Raw genomic sequence first — 14,638 nt, 5'->3', positions numbered from 1 at the left:
AGGGCTCTATACTAGCGTCTGTTCCGTTTTCTGTTATTGTGGGGAAAGCTTTCGCTGAAAATAGCCGATCAACAAGCCCAGCATGTCGATCGTCTATTTTCAGTGAAAGCTTTCACCACAATACGGATGCTGGGGTTTAAGTGGTTAAAGTGCATCCCTAGCTAAATTAGCAAATCAAATCAAACTTTATTTATAGGGCACATTTAAAACAACCAAGATTGACCAAAGTGCTGAACAGGGCAAGAACAAAATAAGAAGAAAGAAAACAATCAGAGTATATACACAGAGCGTGTACACAAATGACCACAAAAACACACATTATGCCCAAAATAAAGCCAACATTGGATGAGCTCAGAGAAAAAAAGTAAGTATTGAGCAGAGACAAATTATTAATAATTAGGAACCAATTGGACCCTTGCGAGATTGCAATTAAAGGACGACTTCACCCATCTTCATATAATAGGTCCTCACTAATGCTCATGATAATATGGCACAATTTTTTTCTACTCCGTCTGTGTCTCAGAGGAGGGCTATGGACAGTTCAGAATCTACCAGTGACATCATCAATGCGGAATCCAAGCTAATAGAAACTGCATGCTTTCTATTCCTGGAAAGTTGCTATGCAATAATAGAAGCCATTGTTCTCGCGTTAATTCAAATCTAAATAAAAAATGTGAAATCTTGTTCTGCTTAATGATGATGTCACTGGTAGACGGGTTTCTGGACTGTCCACAGTCCTCCTATGAGACACAGACCGAGTAGAATTTTATTTTACCATTTTATCATGAGTATTAGTGAGGACCAATTATATGAAGATAGGTTGAAAATGGGTGAAGTCGTCCTTTAACGCTAGATTGGGGTCCCAGAGATAAAATCAAATGGGGGGTCTGTGGCCTAATGCATATAAAACTGGGGGTCCTTGACATTTTATAAATATAAATTATATTTAATATCGGGTTTCATCCTAATCCCAGCGAGTCCATTTGCAAAGTGATGCTGCCTGAACAGATGGCAAAAGTAGATTCAGCATTCTACCACCATTATCCTTTTATTTTCTTTATTTTTATTTTCCTACCAATGACATATCTCGTTCACATGCCCAAGGCACTTTGGTCATTGAAGGACATTTGGACATTGGCATATGTGTGCTGCATGACTCAGGCCAGGGCCGGGTGACAGAGAGAGGTGTGACTGAGTGCTTGGGGACTAAATTATTCTATCTGCCAAATAAGATGAAGGCTTTGAATTATTGTATTGTGTTTGCCAAGCCAGTCATGGGACCTCATTATCAGACCTGCTACAGTACAGTATTTGTGCTGGGATAGAGAAACTAGAAGAAGAGGTAGAAAGGAGTCAAAAAAGAACTTTAGAATTGTTTACGGCCGATTCGTACTTTGTCGCGCTTCGTTGTCACGTGTCGGAAATAGCCGGCCGCGCCACGCTGTGAGCTTGTAGGTCTGCTATTTTCGGTATGTGGCGCCGCCGTGCGATGGTGCATAAATTAGGCTTCACGCTTTGTTAACCCATTAAGACCTGAGGCAGATTCTACGAATGTCTTCTAAATCCTGATAGTTTTCTGAAAAACCTATGTTGCTATATCCGTGGTGCTCAAACTTTTTAATGTCAAGGACCACCCAAAATGATATGTTTTTGGCCGCGGACCTCCATCTCAAAATATTTTGTTCCAGGGACCCCCAGAAGCAATTTAGGATTTTACAGTGCAGAATCGGGTCCCATAGAATAGATACAACAAAAAAGGTACCAAAAGGGGGTCCATGGCCTAATGCAGAATGCAGTGGTTCCCAAACTTTTTAGCGCGAGACCCAAAGGGGAAATTTGATGTCTCCCGGGTCACCCAAACTAGTGAAAATAGCAGATCTACAAGCTCACAATGTGTCGCGATGCAACAGCATCAGCTATTTTCACTACTTCTTAAAAGTTATTTCTTCAAAAAAAAAAAATTCTATGAAGTTATTTAGAAAAAATGTTTGAATTTGTTTTTAATTCATGAAACATTTAGATTTTTCTGGGGAGGGGGGATCTTTTAAAATCTTTTGAAATATGGGTCCAAACCCACTGTTTGGGAAACAGTGGCCTAATGGGGGCCCTTGAAATTAACCACTTAAACCCTCTATTCTTAGCAAAACGGACCTGAGTTGCAACTGTAGGTGGACCACTTTTTTCCCTCTACATCAAATCTCTTCGCCAAAAATAACCGATCTGCAAGCTGACAACGCGTCGCAACGTGACGCGTTATGAGCTTGCAGATCAACAATTTTTGGCTAATGTTTGCCCTAGAATATGGATTCTGGGGTTCAAGTTGTTAAAAAAGGTTGAGAACTGTTCTATATCACATTGCACTCTTTCCTGTGTGGTATAGGCAGGCCGAGGGCAGAAAAACAACATTCCTGTAATGCTTTGCTCCCCATGTGTTGCTGATACTCGTAGCTCAGCTGGTCCACGCTGACAGAGGCTGATCTGTGTGTTGCCCTCAGGATCTCTGCCTATGGCGCCGCGGGAGGGAAAGGAGCTAAAAACCACAACAAACGCTCCCACGGTGTCATCATATCTGTCATCTTCCCTCTGGAGAAAGGAGACCTGCTCTATATCCTTGTGGGCCATCAGGGAGAGGATGCCTGCCCTGGGGTGAGGAAAGGGGTGATTGGATGGGAAAGAGGAGAGGACAGGGGGGTTAACAGGGTTAAAAGTAACAGCCCTATTTTAGGGGGGGGGGGGAGAATAAATATCTTGACTGTTTCTGAAAACATTTGAGAATTGTCACCTATAATAATGACATGCCCAAGAACGGGACACCAGGGTTGTTGTGGTTTAAATATCCGTTTAAAAACACCTAGTCTGAATAAGAGGGCTTGGAGAGGTGATGGAGAACACTTACAGTAGTGGTTAAGAGTTAAAGACTGTGTTTCTGCTTATTGTTGTAGAATCTACAACAATAAGCAGAAACATGATCTACAATGTAGATGCAGATGGATTTTGTTTTGTGTAAATGTCTTTTGTATACCATGGATGGATGTTGTAGTACATTGTCAAAGCGTGATAATTGGTTGCCCCTCCTTAGTTAGTTAAGGTACCCTGATTTGAGGACACACCTCTCAAAAGGGAACACACCTGTGTCCTTCCCTATATGAGGTTAGCTCCTGCTGTTTTCATTCCCCAAAGAAGACCTTTTGTCAGGTTGAAACGTTGGTTTCCTAATAATTTAATCAAATTCATCTGCATCGTGGCTACGAGCAGTGCGACCTCTTTTTCCATTTTTATTCGTATGCACCGTGGTCAGCACCTCTGCACTATTGGTGTGCGCCCTTGCAGCTTGTTTGTTTGTTTGTTAACAAACGTACCCAAGTATTTACCTCTCTCTCTCTCTCTCTCTCTCTCTCTCTCTCTCTCTCTCTCTCTCTCTCTCTCTCTCTCTCTCTCTCTCTCTCTCTGTCTCTGTCTCTGTGTGTGTGTCTCTCTCTCTCTCTCTCTCTCTCTCTCTCTGTGTATGGGGCGTAGAGGAACCCTCTCACCCAGAAGATCTGCTTGGGAGAGTCATCAGTGATTGAAGACCACCACCGAGGGGAGGGCACCGCCGTGTGGGCCGGCGGTGGAGGCGGAGGAGGCGGGGCCACCTACATTTACAAGGTGACAAAGAAAACAAATACACAACAAATAAATGAACTCAAATATGCAAAAATAAATGGGTGGGTAGATAGATAGATCTCCTCGCCAAAATTAGCTAATTCATTTAAACACTTCAGCTCAGGATTGACCATTTATTAACCATTTACCATTTATTGCAATGATATTGCATTCAGTTTGGCGGTGTGACTTTGTGTGAAATTGTGTGAAATTGCAATTACTTGACACAGATCTGAAATCACAAACCCCCAGGAGCAGAGCACAAGATACAGTTATTAGTAAACTAGTAAAAGTATCAATTCTGCAATGTAGAAATACTCTGTTACAAGTAAAACTTGAGTAAATGTACTTAGTTACTTTACAGTACACCACTGCAGACGAGCTGCGTCGCGTGCGTTCTGCTCTGTGTTGCAGACAGATGGAGAACATTTTTGCTGGACTTTATACCGCCTGTCCCCGCAGATTATGTCCATAAACATGCAATCTGCATCTACAATTATTTGAACATTTTTGTTTCTAGTTACTTTGTAGATTCTGATTGTTATTACAATTAACCACTTCAGCCCTATATACATTTCGGCCATTTGAAAATAGCCGATCTACAAGCTCGCAATGCGTCGCATCGCGACGCATTGTGAGCTTGTAGATCTACCATTTTCAAAACATTTTTTATACATTTTATACATTTGAAAACTTGTGAAACGGGACATTCTGCCTAATGAGTACTTTCTACTGTTGGTACTTTAAGTACATTTTGATACCAATACTTTTGTACTTTTACTCAAGTACATTTAGAATTCCTGACTTTTACTTAAAGGAGAATACCGGACAAATTAAGTGTTGTCTTTGATGTCTCGTTACTCACCTATTGACGTGAAAAGTGGCGTTCTTTTTTTCCATCGATTCCCCTGTCGAATCTCCCTAACCCACGCGCTCCCATTATGACAACGGAGGGGGTTTAAAAAATGACGACAGGGGAATCGATGTAAAAAAAGAACGCCACTTTTCACGTCAATAGGTGAGTAACGAGACATCAAAGACAACACTTAATTTGTCCGGTATTCTCCTTTAACAGAGTGTTTCTACATTGCAGTATTGATACTTTTACTTAAGTAAAACATTTGAGTACTTTTTCCACCACTGAATGCAAGTACTCCAGTATACTTTTAACTCAAATATGAAAGAGCAACTTGTAGTTGAGTAATATTTGACCGGCAGTAGCTATACCTTGTACTTGACAAAGTACTGGGGTTGAGTACTTTGTCCACTGCTGCACTGTTTCTACATGCTGATAAGCATGCAGGAATGTCTACATGCATTCTGTAAATGATTCATCGCAGTCTCTGAATCTAAGTCACGGGTGTAAATATAACCAGAACACACATGAGAGGTCAGCAGTGTTGCCAAGTCTGCTTATTATAAGCGACTTTGGGCTTGTTTTCCTGTAAAGACTGTAGTAAATATTGGTAGTTGCGGGTTGTGTTTTTTTTTTTGGCTTGTTTTGGGCTTGTTTCTAAAGTGTAGTTGCTTATTTGGGCTTGCTTCAGTTTAACCTCTTTAACCCTTTAATCTTCAAGCTCACAACGCGCCACCTTGTGAGGGTACCTACCCTAGGAGACACGGGGAGAACATGCAAACTCCACACAGAGCCTGCAAAATTTCACGGAAATCGCACGTTGTGTTCATGATTTGAGGCATTTTGTTCAAAACGGAGCACTCCTGCAAACTTTGGAAGCCAGTCTTAGCCAATCAGGATGGAATATGAAAAATCGGAATGAGGCTTTTCGTTTAATGACTTTAGAGATACTGTGTACCGATTTGCGTGATGTTTGGACAAAATCTGTAGGAGTACTGTCAAAAAATGTGCTTTGCAAAAAATGTCCTCCTGGTGGTGCTATAACAGGCACATGTGAACATTTTGGGGCAGAGGTTCAGCTCTCGCATCCAGGGAGTGTGTGTGCACAGTTTCGCTGCGATCAAGGCAACGGTGCCGGAGATTAGCTGTTCACAGACGGACACACGCACACACGGACGGACAGACGGACAGGGTGCAAAACATAGTCTCAACCATGCATTTCGGCCTGGCGGAGACGATGAAAAACAGAGCATCAAGTGTAAAATCCCATCAAAAGCAACAATAGTTGCCCTAGTTTAGATAGTGATTAATTTAGGTAGTTTAGGTTAAAACAAGCGTGTAATGAATTTGCACAGCTAATATTGAAAAATCAAATAGTGCTTGATATTTTTTTAATTGTTTTTATTTTGTCTGCTGCTATTTTAGTAAATTAACCCAGGATACCCTGGGAAACCATAACGACCCAGGTGGAAATGTAATAAAGTAGACACAGTGTTGGAAAGTACATTTACGGTACTGAAGTACTGAACTTAAGTAATTTTTTTAGGTATTTTACTTTACTTGAGTATAAAATGTTGTTTAATACTTCTACTCCACTACATATATCAGAGACAAATATTGTACTTTTTACTCCACGACTATTATTTGACAGCTTTAATTACTAATTACTTGCAGATTAATACTCTCTCTAGGTCGCCCTCAGACAAGCCCTCCATCGTTGCCTACAAATACAAATGCAAAAATAAGCCCTATTTTACACTACAAGCTACTGTACAAGCTCACAACACGTTGTGTAGTGAGCTTGTAGATCTGCTTTTTACATTTTTAAATTTTCGAATACAGGCCCTTTACTTGTAACAGGAGCATTCCTATAGGCTATTGTGGTAATGCTACTTTTACTCAAGTAAAATATCTGAGTGCTTCTTCGACCACTGTATTGATAGATCGAAGGAGGCGAGCTGGTTCCTCTGTTGATCGCGGCTGGTGGAGGAGGTAATGCCTACCTGGAGGACCCAGAGTCCAGTATGGACCAGACTCCCCTGGAACAGTATGAGAACGACACTATAGCAGCCAGCAGCGACGGACTGACCGGCGCCGCAGGTAACTGTGTTATTCTCTTTAACCCATTAAGACCAGGAACGCATCTGTGTCATTTTAAGATTTCTTTGGCTATTCAAAAATAGCAGATATACAATCTATGAGCTTGTAGATCTGCTATTTTTTTTTAAATCATGAACATTTGTGCAAATCTTTGAATATATATTTTTGGAAGCGAAAGAAGCAAAGATTTGAGTTGAAAATGGTGTTTAAAACAATGTATTCAAAGATTGGAATCAGATTTGGAAAGCTCTCCTGTAAAATTCTGAATATGTCACTCGTGCCCTTTGTGCTCCAAGCCCTCGAATTACAGGGTGCTTCAGTGTAAATACAGAGCACGCTGCTGCTTTTCATCCAGAGACAAAAAAGACATAAGCCTCTGTTGACGGTTCGAGTGCATGTCATATAAAAACCTTTTACAGATAATGAAGGTCTGGAACTGCTTTCTCTCTGATACATACAGTATGTATACACACAGCTTTCATTTCTCCAAGAGGCAGTCATTTCAGTCTACTCACAGGGAATGTCAGATGAAGGCCAGGAGTGGATTAGTTTGTCCTGAATACACACCAATGCACACCGCCATCCATACACGCACACACTCTCTCTCTCTCTCTCTCTCTCTCTCTCTCTCTCTCTCTCTCTCTCTCTCTCTCTCTCTCTCTCTCTCTCTCTCTCTCTCTCTCTCTCTCTCTCTCTCTCTCTCTCTCTCTCGTAAAGGCCCTGTATTAAAAATTATATTTTTTATTTTCGATTATCCCAATTAGTGGTAAGTAAATCAAAACTTTCCACCACTGCAGAACACAACACACACACACACACACACACACACACACACACTCAGATGGATATGTTTGGCCTGTGGATGGAAGGGCTCAGTCTAGAAGGCAGCTTTAACTTCTTGACATGGCATGACCTCTGAGAGGAGTACATATATGGCAGCGGGGGCCTGTCTCTCCTCCTCTTGGAAAATACGTCATCTGGAAAATTCTCCGCAAATCCTCCTTGACCAGCAGAGTCCCAGCGTATAGAACATCTCTCAGCTCATCTTATTGAAACCATGGTGGGATCGTTTAGATACAGATCTGTGTGTCTGTGTGGGAAACCTGGGAATCGATCAAATCGATGCACACAGGATAACTCCAGCCACCACCCTGCACCACACAGGAAAGACAGTGGGGGCCAGCACTCTTTGTAATCCACTTTGTGTGTGTGTGTGTGTGTGTGTGTGTGTGTGTGTGTGTGTGTGTTTTTTTAATCTCTCTGGCAGGTGGAGGTGGCGGGTGGAAGGACAGCGCTGTTATCTACCCGAGGGCTGGCAAGTCTCTGGTTGAGGGGGCAGAGGGTGGACACTCGTGCCCGCTGGCCCTGTCCAAGCTCAGCTGGCCCACCTATGGAGGCTTTGGGGGCGGAGGGGGTGCCTGCACCGCGGGAGGAGGCGGAGGAGGGTACAGAGGTAATGGAAATGGATAGATAGAACTTAATTGATCCCTGCAGGGAAATTCAGGTGTCCTAGCAGCACCGCAGTGAGCATGAAACAGGATAAATACAAGTAAGAGTAAGAGTACAAATTTAATAAAGATTAGAATACGAATAAGTAGACCTAATGTCTGACCTAGCCACCTGCACTTGGACTGACTGGGTTAGCATAATGTATAAACTGTTAATAATAATGTTAATATAAATATAGCCGTATGCACAATCTATCACCAATAATATTAACTTTGTAATAACACGTACTGACTATATAACATGTACTGACATGTACTGACTATTGACAGTGGATATGAGACTAATGACATAATTGTATTAGGTATTGTGTACAGACATTATTATATTATGTATTATTGTACAGCTGATATATGTACAGTCATTTAACAGCGAATATCATAGAAATTGAAATGGCATTCTTGATGTAATGTATATTTCTTCATATGAAGACTTTGTCTATTATACAGTACAACGTTTCACCCCCGATCACTGTATTTGTCCTGTTTGACTGTCCATCTCTCTGACATTTTCTTATGGGATTCGCTGTTTCTTGAGCCTCCGGCTTATTTGTTCTTCTATATGAGAAACCAGAAAAAGAGAGTGTCTACCATCACTCACCACCATGGGGGTTCTCACAGGGGGATTCAGAGCAAACCAGAGAATCTACATGATCCCCTCGGAGAAGAGGGCCACGTTGTTCACATTCATGGCTGTCTTCTCATTGCCTGTGACTTGTAAAGTGACAGTAATTGTAGATCAAGCATGCTGTTTCACTCTAATCACTATGCTAGCGGGTGGTACTTCCGTACACAGTAAAATCCTCAGTGTTATAAGCAATAAGCCCCAAGGGCTTAAAACTCTGGCGCACACTATGACGTGGCAGACAAAACTCTGTTTACCTTGTCCACATGGCAACGCAGAAACAGTGTTTTTTAAACAATTTTCACTGTGGCCTGAATTTTCCCAAAAGTCTGTTTTCAAGGGCCTAAAACATGTGGACAGGGCCTCAGCAAGCTCGTCGCACTGTGACACATCTGCTATTTAGCTAAATTTGGTGATAACATTTCTCATAATGTCTCATTACACTGTCCCTCTACAATGTGAAGCAAGCAATGCAGTTATATGCAGTTATATCCTGAATGATTGTGACAGTGTCTATAAAATCCACATTATTTTGATGTGTTTCCAAATTAAAACACACTAGAGGTTCGGCCTATAGTGGTATGCGCCTGGACCGCTAGGCCAACGGGCGCCAAAGTCCTTGTCCCTTTTATGCCCATATATGGAGATCTCTGTATCTGTCAGTCCTTGTCCCTTTTAATCCCATATATGGAGAGTCTCTTATGCCCATATACAGTACGGAGATCCCTGATGTCATCAGTATATGCCCATATGGAGATGATTGATTTGTTTGCTGATGCCATTACGACACATTGAGGTTAGACAACACACTCCATAGTTGGGCGTAGCTGCATTGGGAACTCCTTATATGGTTATGGCTGAGTCATGGTGACATGAGCGTGACGTCAGAGGCTCGTCCACCTCCCTTAAGCCAATTTTAATATGGGATACACCTATTTACTTAAAGGTAGGGTAAGTGATTTTCTTCGGTTAAAATAAGTGTTAAATAGCTCTACATTCTGATAGTACTCATTGCTAGAGTGTTTGTTCAGTAGTCTCGCGTAGCCAGACAACTATTCCTCAATCTCCGAATGCTATATAGAGTCTGGAACTACACCTCCCGAAATCCGAGGCAGGAAGCTGTCATTTCCGTTCACGAAAATATGTTTTAAAATATCTTTAGATTTTATTTTTTAATTTACATTTCTGCTAAGCAGCAAGTTATATAATTATGCTCTGATTATTTAGATTTATATTAGGATACATTTGCGCGACTGTAAAGACGAAACGGAAGTGGGGAGGAGGCTTCACATCCGCTTTATCACTTGATCATCAAAGGAGCTTCCGTGCTCCAGACTGTATGACCGGAAGCATTTGAAAATTGTGGGAGGCAACAGTCTGGCCATGCGAGACTATTTTGTTCAGTAATAGGGGTCTCAATGTCTCTCCAACAAAACGTTTAGTTTTAACCCAAAAATATACGTATATCTTGTTTTAATTTGGAAAATTAAAATAATGTGGATTTTATCAGCTAGCTACTATAGAGGATTTTACTGTACGCTGATTTAAAGCGGTGACAGGAATGTTGCTTTCAACTCAATCCCAGGGGGTGATGCGGCGCTGACTGATGACATCACAGCAGATGGCCAGATGGGTATCTCATTCATCCACCCGATGGGGGAGATCTTCCTGCAGCCTCTTGCAGGTGAGGCCGGAACCACAGAAGTGAAGCAATGGGTCTTAAAGGCTTTGTTGCAACACATAATACCTCTGATAATTATATGATCAAACACCATCTGGTCTGGTGCATGTGCAATACACATTCTCATCCTTTCAGTCTTTTCTGCCACAGTACAAACAACCATCATGAACAGTTGGTAGACTTCGTCAAGTGGGTGGGTGCTTGCTAACCACTTTCACCCTGGTGTCCTTACTTTGGGCATGTACAGTACATAGATGAAAATGTAAACAGTTTTCTGAAAAACGTATGTTGCTATATCAGTGGTGCTCAAACCTTTTCATGTCAAGGACCCCCAAAATTATATGTATTTGGCCGCGGACCCCCATCTCGAAATCTTTTGTTCCAGGGACCCCCAGAAGCAAAGATTTGAGTTAAAAATGTTGTATAAAACAATATATGTATTCAAAGATTTGCACAAATGTTTTTTCAAAAATAGTAGATCTACAATGAGCTTGTATATCTGCTATTTTTGAATAGCCAAAGTATAAAATAATGGTTATAGCTAAAATCTTTTGCAAACGTCTTCAGAAAAAGCAAAAATGGCAAATCGGTGCGACCACGTTTTGAGCTTTTTTCGGCTATTTTCATGCAAAGGGCTTAAGAGGTTAAAAGCACCGTCAGGACACATTGGTCAAACAACCTGCTTTGATGTCCCTGACCTCGTTCCCAGGCTTAAAGACGACACATAATATTGCACCAGTGTTGTTCGTAGCCTGAGCACTTTTAGAGGAATCATGTCGTGTGCTGCCCAACGCTGACTGAATTATCTGAAATAGCCGTCCTTTACACCATTGTAAACATCTCCTATTATTTCCAAAGCAAAGAGACATTGCCTGTGTGAACATTAAGCTCTTGGAGGGCACATTTCTCTCTTAACTAGTTGATCCATTGGAGGCTGCAGGGTGTGTGTGTGTGTGTGTGTGTGTGTGTGTGTGTGTGTGTGTGTGTGTGTGTGTGTGTGTGTGTGTGTGTGTGTGTGTGTGTGTGTGTGTGTGTGTGTGTGTGTGTGTGTGTGTGTGTGTGTGTGTGTGTGTGTCTCTCTCTCTAACTGTCTCTCTCTCTCTCTAACTGTGCATGTGTTTACCTGTTTGTGTCCATCTGTCTCGGTGAAAGTATATACGCACATAATGTTTAGAACAAGCACACACTCCCTCCCCACATACATTTTCACCTTTCCTGGGGAGTGCAAACAACTGTGATTTATATATATCCATATATAAAAGTCCATGTGTTTGTTTGCGCAAGTCCCTACTCCCTGCCATCTGATTCTCATTATTCAGACAGAGGAGGGGATCGAAATGGCTGCGGCCAGTAGTTAACTAATTCACAGCCTCACGGAACCTGTTGCCTGGGGCGCCGCAGTGTCTCTGCGTCCGCTGCAGCAGGAGGACAGGAGGACAGGCGTCCATTGTCACCCCGTCTGTCATTTGTGGTTGTAGCATGAGTTGCCGCTGGCCCCGTTCACACAGACATAGACACAATAGCTGCCTCTGTCGTGAAATGGACATGAGATGAACGCAAGATTTTGTCACTGTCGGGGGCGGAAACCTCATATGTCCAAAACCGTTTCTTTTTCAGGAACTGGAAAATGTTTAGTCACAACAAGCTCTTATTAATACTTTTCATTGAACAGACTTTCACTTAACCACTTTCACTTTCACTTTCACTTAAAAAATAAATAGAGAAAATATCTACATGGCTATTTTCACTACTTCACTACGCGGTTGTACGACAAAGTAGAGCATTAATGTACAGGGAAGAAAACTAAAACATAAAATATGGAGATAGAAGGTTTCTGCCCGACAACAATTTCATATGGCATGAGAGAGAGAGAGAGAGAGAGAGAGAGAGAGAGAGAGAGAGAGAAAATCAAATGACTTAATGACAAAATATCTAATCACATTATCCCTGGCATCCCTGTTTTGGGCAGATTTTCAAGAATTTTTCAAAAATGTTAGAAAATATCAGATCCAAAAGCTCACAGGATGTCACAATGCAACATGTTGTGAGCTATTTTCACTATTTGTCATACAACAAAGTATATACTGTATACTTTACCAACATATTATAGGTTAAGTGGATGTTTTGTGGTTATCATGTAATCTTTGACTGAAATAAGACCCTTCTGCGCAGATGTCAAGGCATAAATTAGCAATGTTTCAGTAAAAGCATGACCTCATACAGTACGTTAACATGGCATTTTAATAATGTGCTTGAACAGGGCGGTATCTGAGGTGCATTTTTTGGAAAACACTGGCAGTGATTGATCAGCAAATTAAAGGTTAATGCAACAATGACGTCAATCAGAGTTATTAGTCATCTGAGCCATCCTTGCAAAAATAACACGCTACAATGGTGTCTGTACTGATAATCCCTGCAGAGAGTATACACAAGCAGAGTGTGTGTGTGTGTGTGTGTGTGTGTGTGTGTGTGTGTGTGTGTGTGTGTGTGTGTGTGTGTGTGTGTGTGTGTGTGTGTGTGTGTGTGTGTGTGTGTGTGTGTGTGTGTGTGTGCGTGCGTGCGTGCGTGCGTGCGTGCGTGCGTGCGTGCGTGCGTGCGTGCGTGCGTGCGTGCGTGCGTGCGTGCGTGCGTGCGTGCGTGCGTGCGTGTGCGAGCGTTTGACCGTGCATTTATCCCATTGAGACCTGAAGCCGATTCTACATGTCTCCTAAATCTCAACAGTATTCTGAAAAACGTATGTTTCTATATCAGTGGTGCTCAATCTTTTTCATGTCAAGGACCCCCAAAACTATATGTATTTGGCCGCGGACCATCAAAATATTTCGTTCCAGGGACCCCCAGAAGCAAAGATTTGAGTTAAAAATGTTCGCTTTAAAAATATATATATTCAGATTTGCACACATTTTCACGAATTTTCAAAAATAGCAGATCTACAAGCTCATAGCGCGGCACTCGGTGCCGCGCTATGAGCTTGTAGATGTGCTATTTTTGAATAGCCCAAAGTGTAAAATAATGCTTTTTAGTTCAAATCTAAAAATGACACAGTTCCAGGTCTTAATGGGTTTAGTATGTATCCCTTGTCTCCCACAGCCATGGAAAGCCACGGTGAGTGTTTGATCAACATGCAGCCATGCAGCCACTGTCAATCCCAGAGGTGTACACGAGATGAGGAAACCCATGGCATCCTCTGCCTCTGTCACAATGATGAAGTGCTGGCCAGCGACAATGTCACATGCACAGGTAGCTGTGGAAATACCTTATACCAGCTATTCTCAACTTTCTTTTTTACATTTTTAACGACCCCTAGGTTGATATGCATAGTGGGCCACGGACCCCCATTTCTTATTTATTTATTAATATTTTTGGGGCTTTTCTGCCTTTAATGGTTTGAATTTGCTGTCTCTGGGATCCCAATCTACACTGTAAAACCCTCTCTTGAGTTACAGACCCGTAAAGGTCCTTTTGAACATGCTGAGTTCCTCGTGCATTGAGGTAGCTCACAGTGACTGTGCAGTGGTCCTTTTATCACTCCCCTTACCCAGGGCAAACAAAGGCTTATATATCATATACAAATGCTTGGGTGGGAGGGTTAATTGTTTTTTTATAACTTTATAAAAGATATGTCCTTAAATGTGCTTACATTATAATGTTAGAAATAATGTATTAAAGCTACACTGCCCTATACATTTATAGCCAAAGTGCAGTAACTGCATTTTTGGACACACCAACTTATTTGTGTATCCCATGGGTCAAATTAGCCTTTGAGGGATAAACATTTTGGGGGATAAACAATTACCTCAAGAACAGATATACTAATATAATATCACTTATATCCCGATATCTCATTTGGCTGACCAGTTGAAACAATTTTAAACCTGTTTTTCAGTTTTTTTCTCTTAGTTACTGCACTTTGGCTTTGTCTGTTGTTCTCTCTCTCCCGAGAGAGAGAGGTAATTGCATTTGCAATGATACTTGAACTGCAAAAAAGACGGCGATCCATCTAGTGTACAGTCCAGTTCGACGTTTGCTTCAAATACCTTTATTTAAATTGTCAACAAGTCAGTGTCCCACCCGACACCATGGGGTCTAGATTTCTCAATGGAAGAGCAGGGAGACCACCTCCAACCACTGCAAATGTACTTTACTAGTTTTGTTGTATTAACAAACATACCATAAAGATTGGTTAAAATAATGTTTTATTCATTTAAAAAGGTCCCGCATTGTAGCTT

General features: G+C 41.6%; 1 protein-coding gene across 1 annotated transcript in view; it reads left to right on the top strand.

Moving 5' to 3' along the window:
• Positions 1-14,638, top strand: part of ltk (leukocyte receptor tyrosine kinase) — an 87,794-nt gene that overhangs the window by 52,443 nt on the left and 20,713 nt on the right. The window contains exons 13-18 of the mRNA XM_080413635.1: positions 2,496-2,646; positions 3,517-3,645; positions 6,442-6,598; positions 7,866-8,051; positions 10,314-10,412; positions 13,500-13,649. Coding sequence (XP_080269761.1) covers positions 2,496-2,646; positions 3,517-3,645; positions 6,442-6,598; positions 7,866-8,051; positions 10,314-10,412; positions 13,500-13,649 — 872 coding nt within the window. The remainder of the gene's footprint in view (positions 1-2,495; positions 2,647-3,516; positions 3,646-6,441; positions 6,599-7,865; positions 8,052-10,313; positions 10,413-13,499; positions 13,650-14,638) is intronic.

The sequence above is a fragment of the Gymnoscopelus braueri genome (genome assembly GCF_963280865.1).
Source record: "Gymnoscopelus braueri genome assembly, chromosome: 19".
NCBI lineage: Eukaryota > Metazoa > Chordata > Actinopteri > Myctophiformes > Myctophidae > Gymnoscopelus > Gymnoscopelus braueri.
Note: the sequence above shows the minus strand (reverse complement) of the source record. Positions and strands in the feature narration are given on the sequence as shown.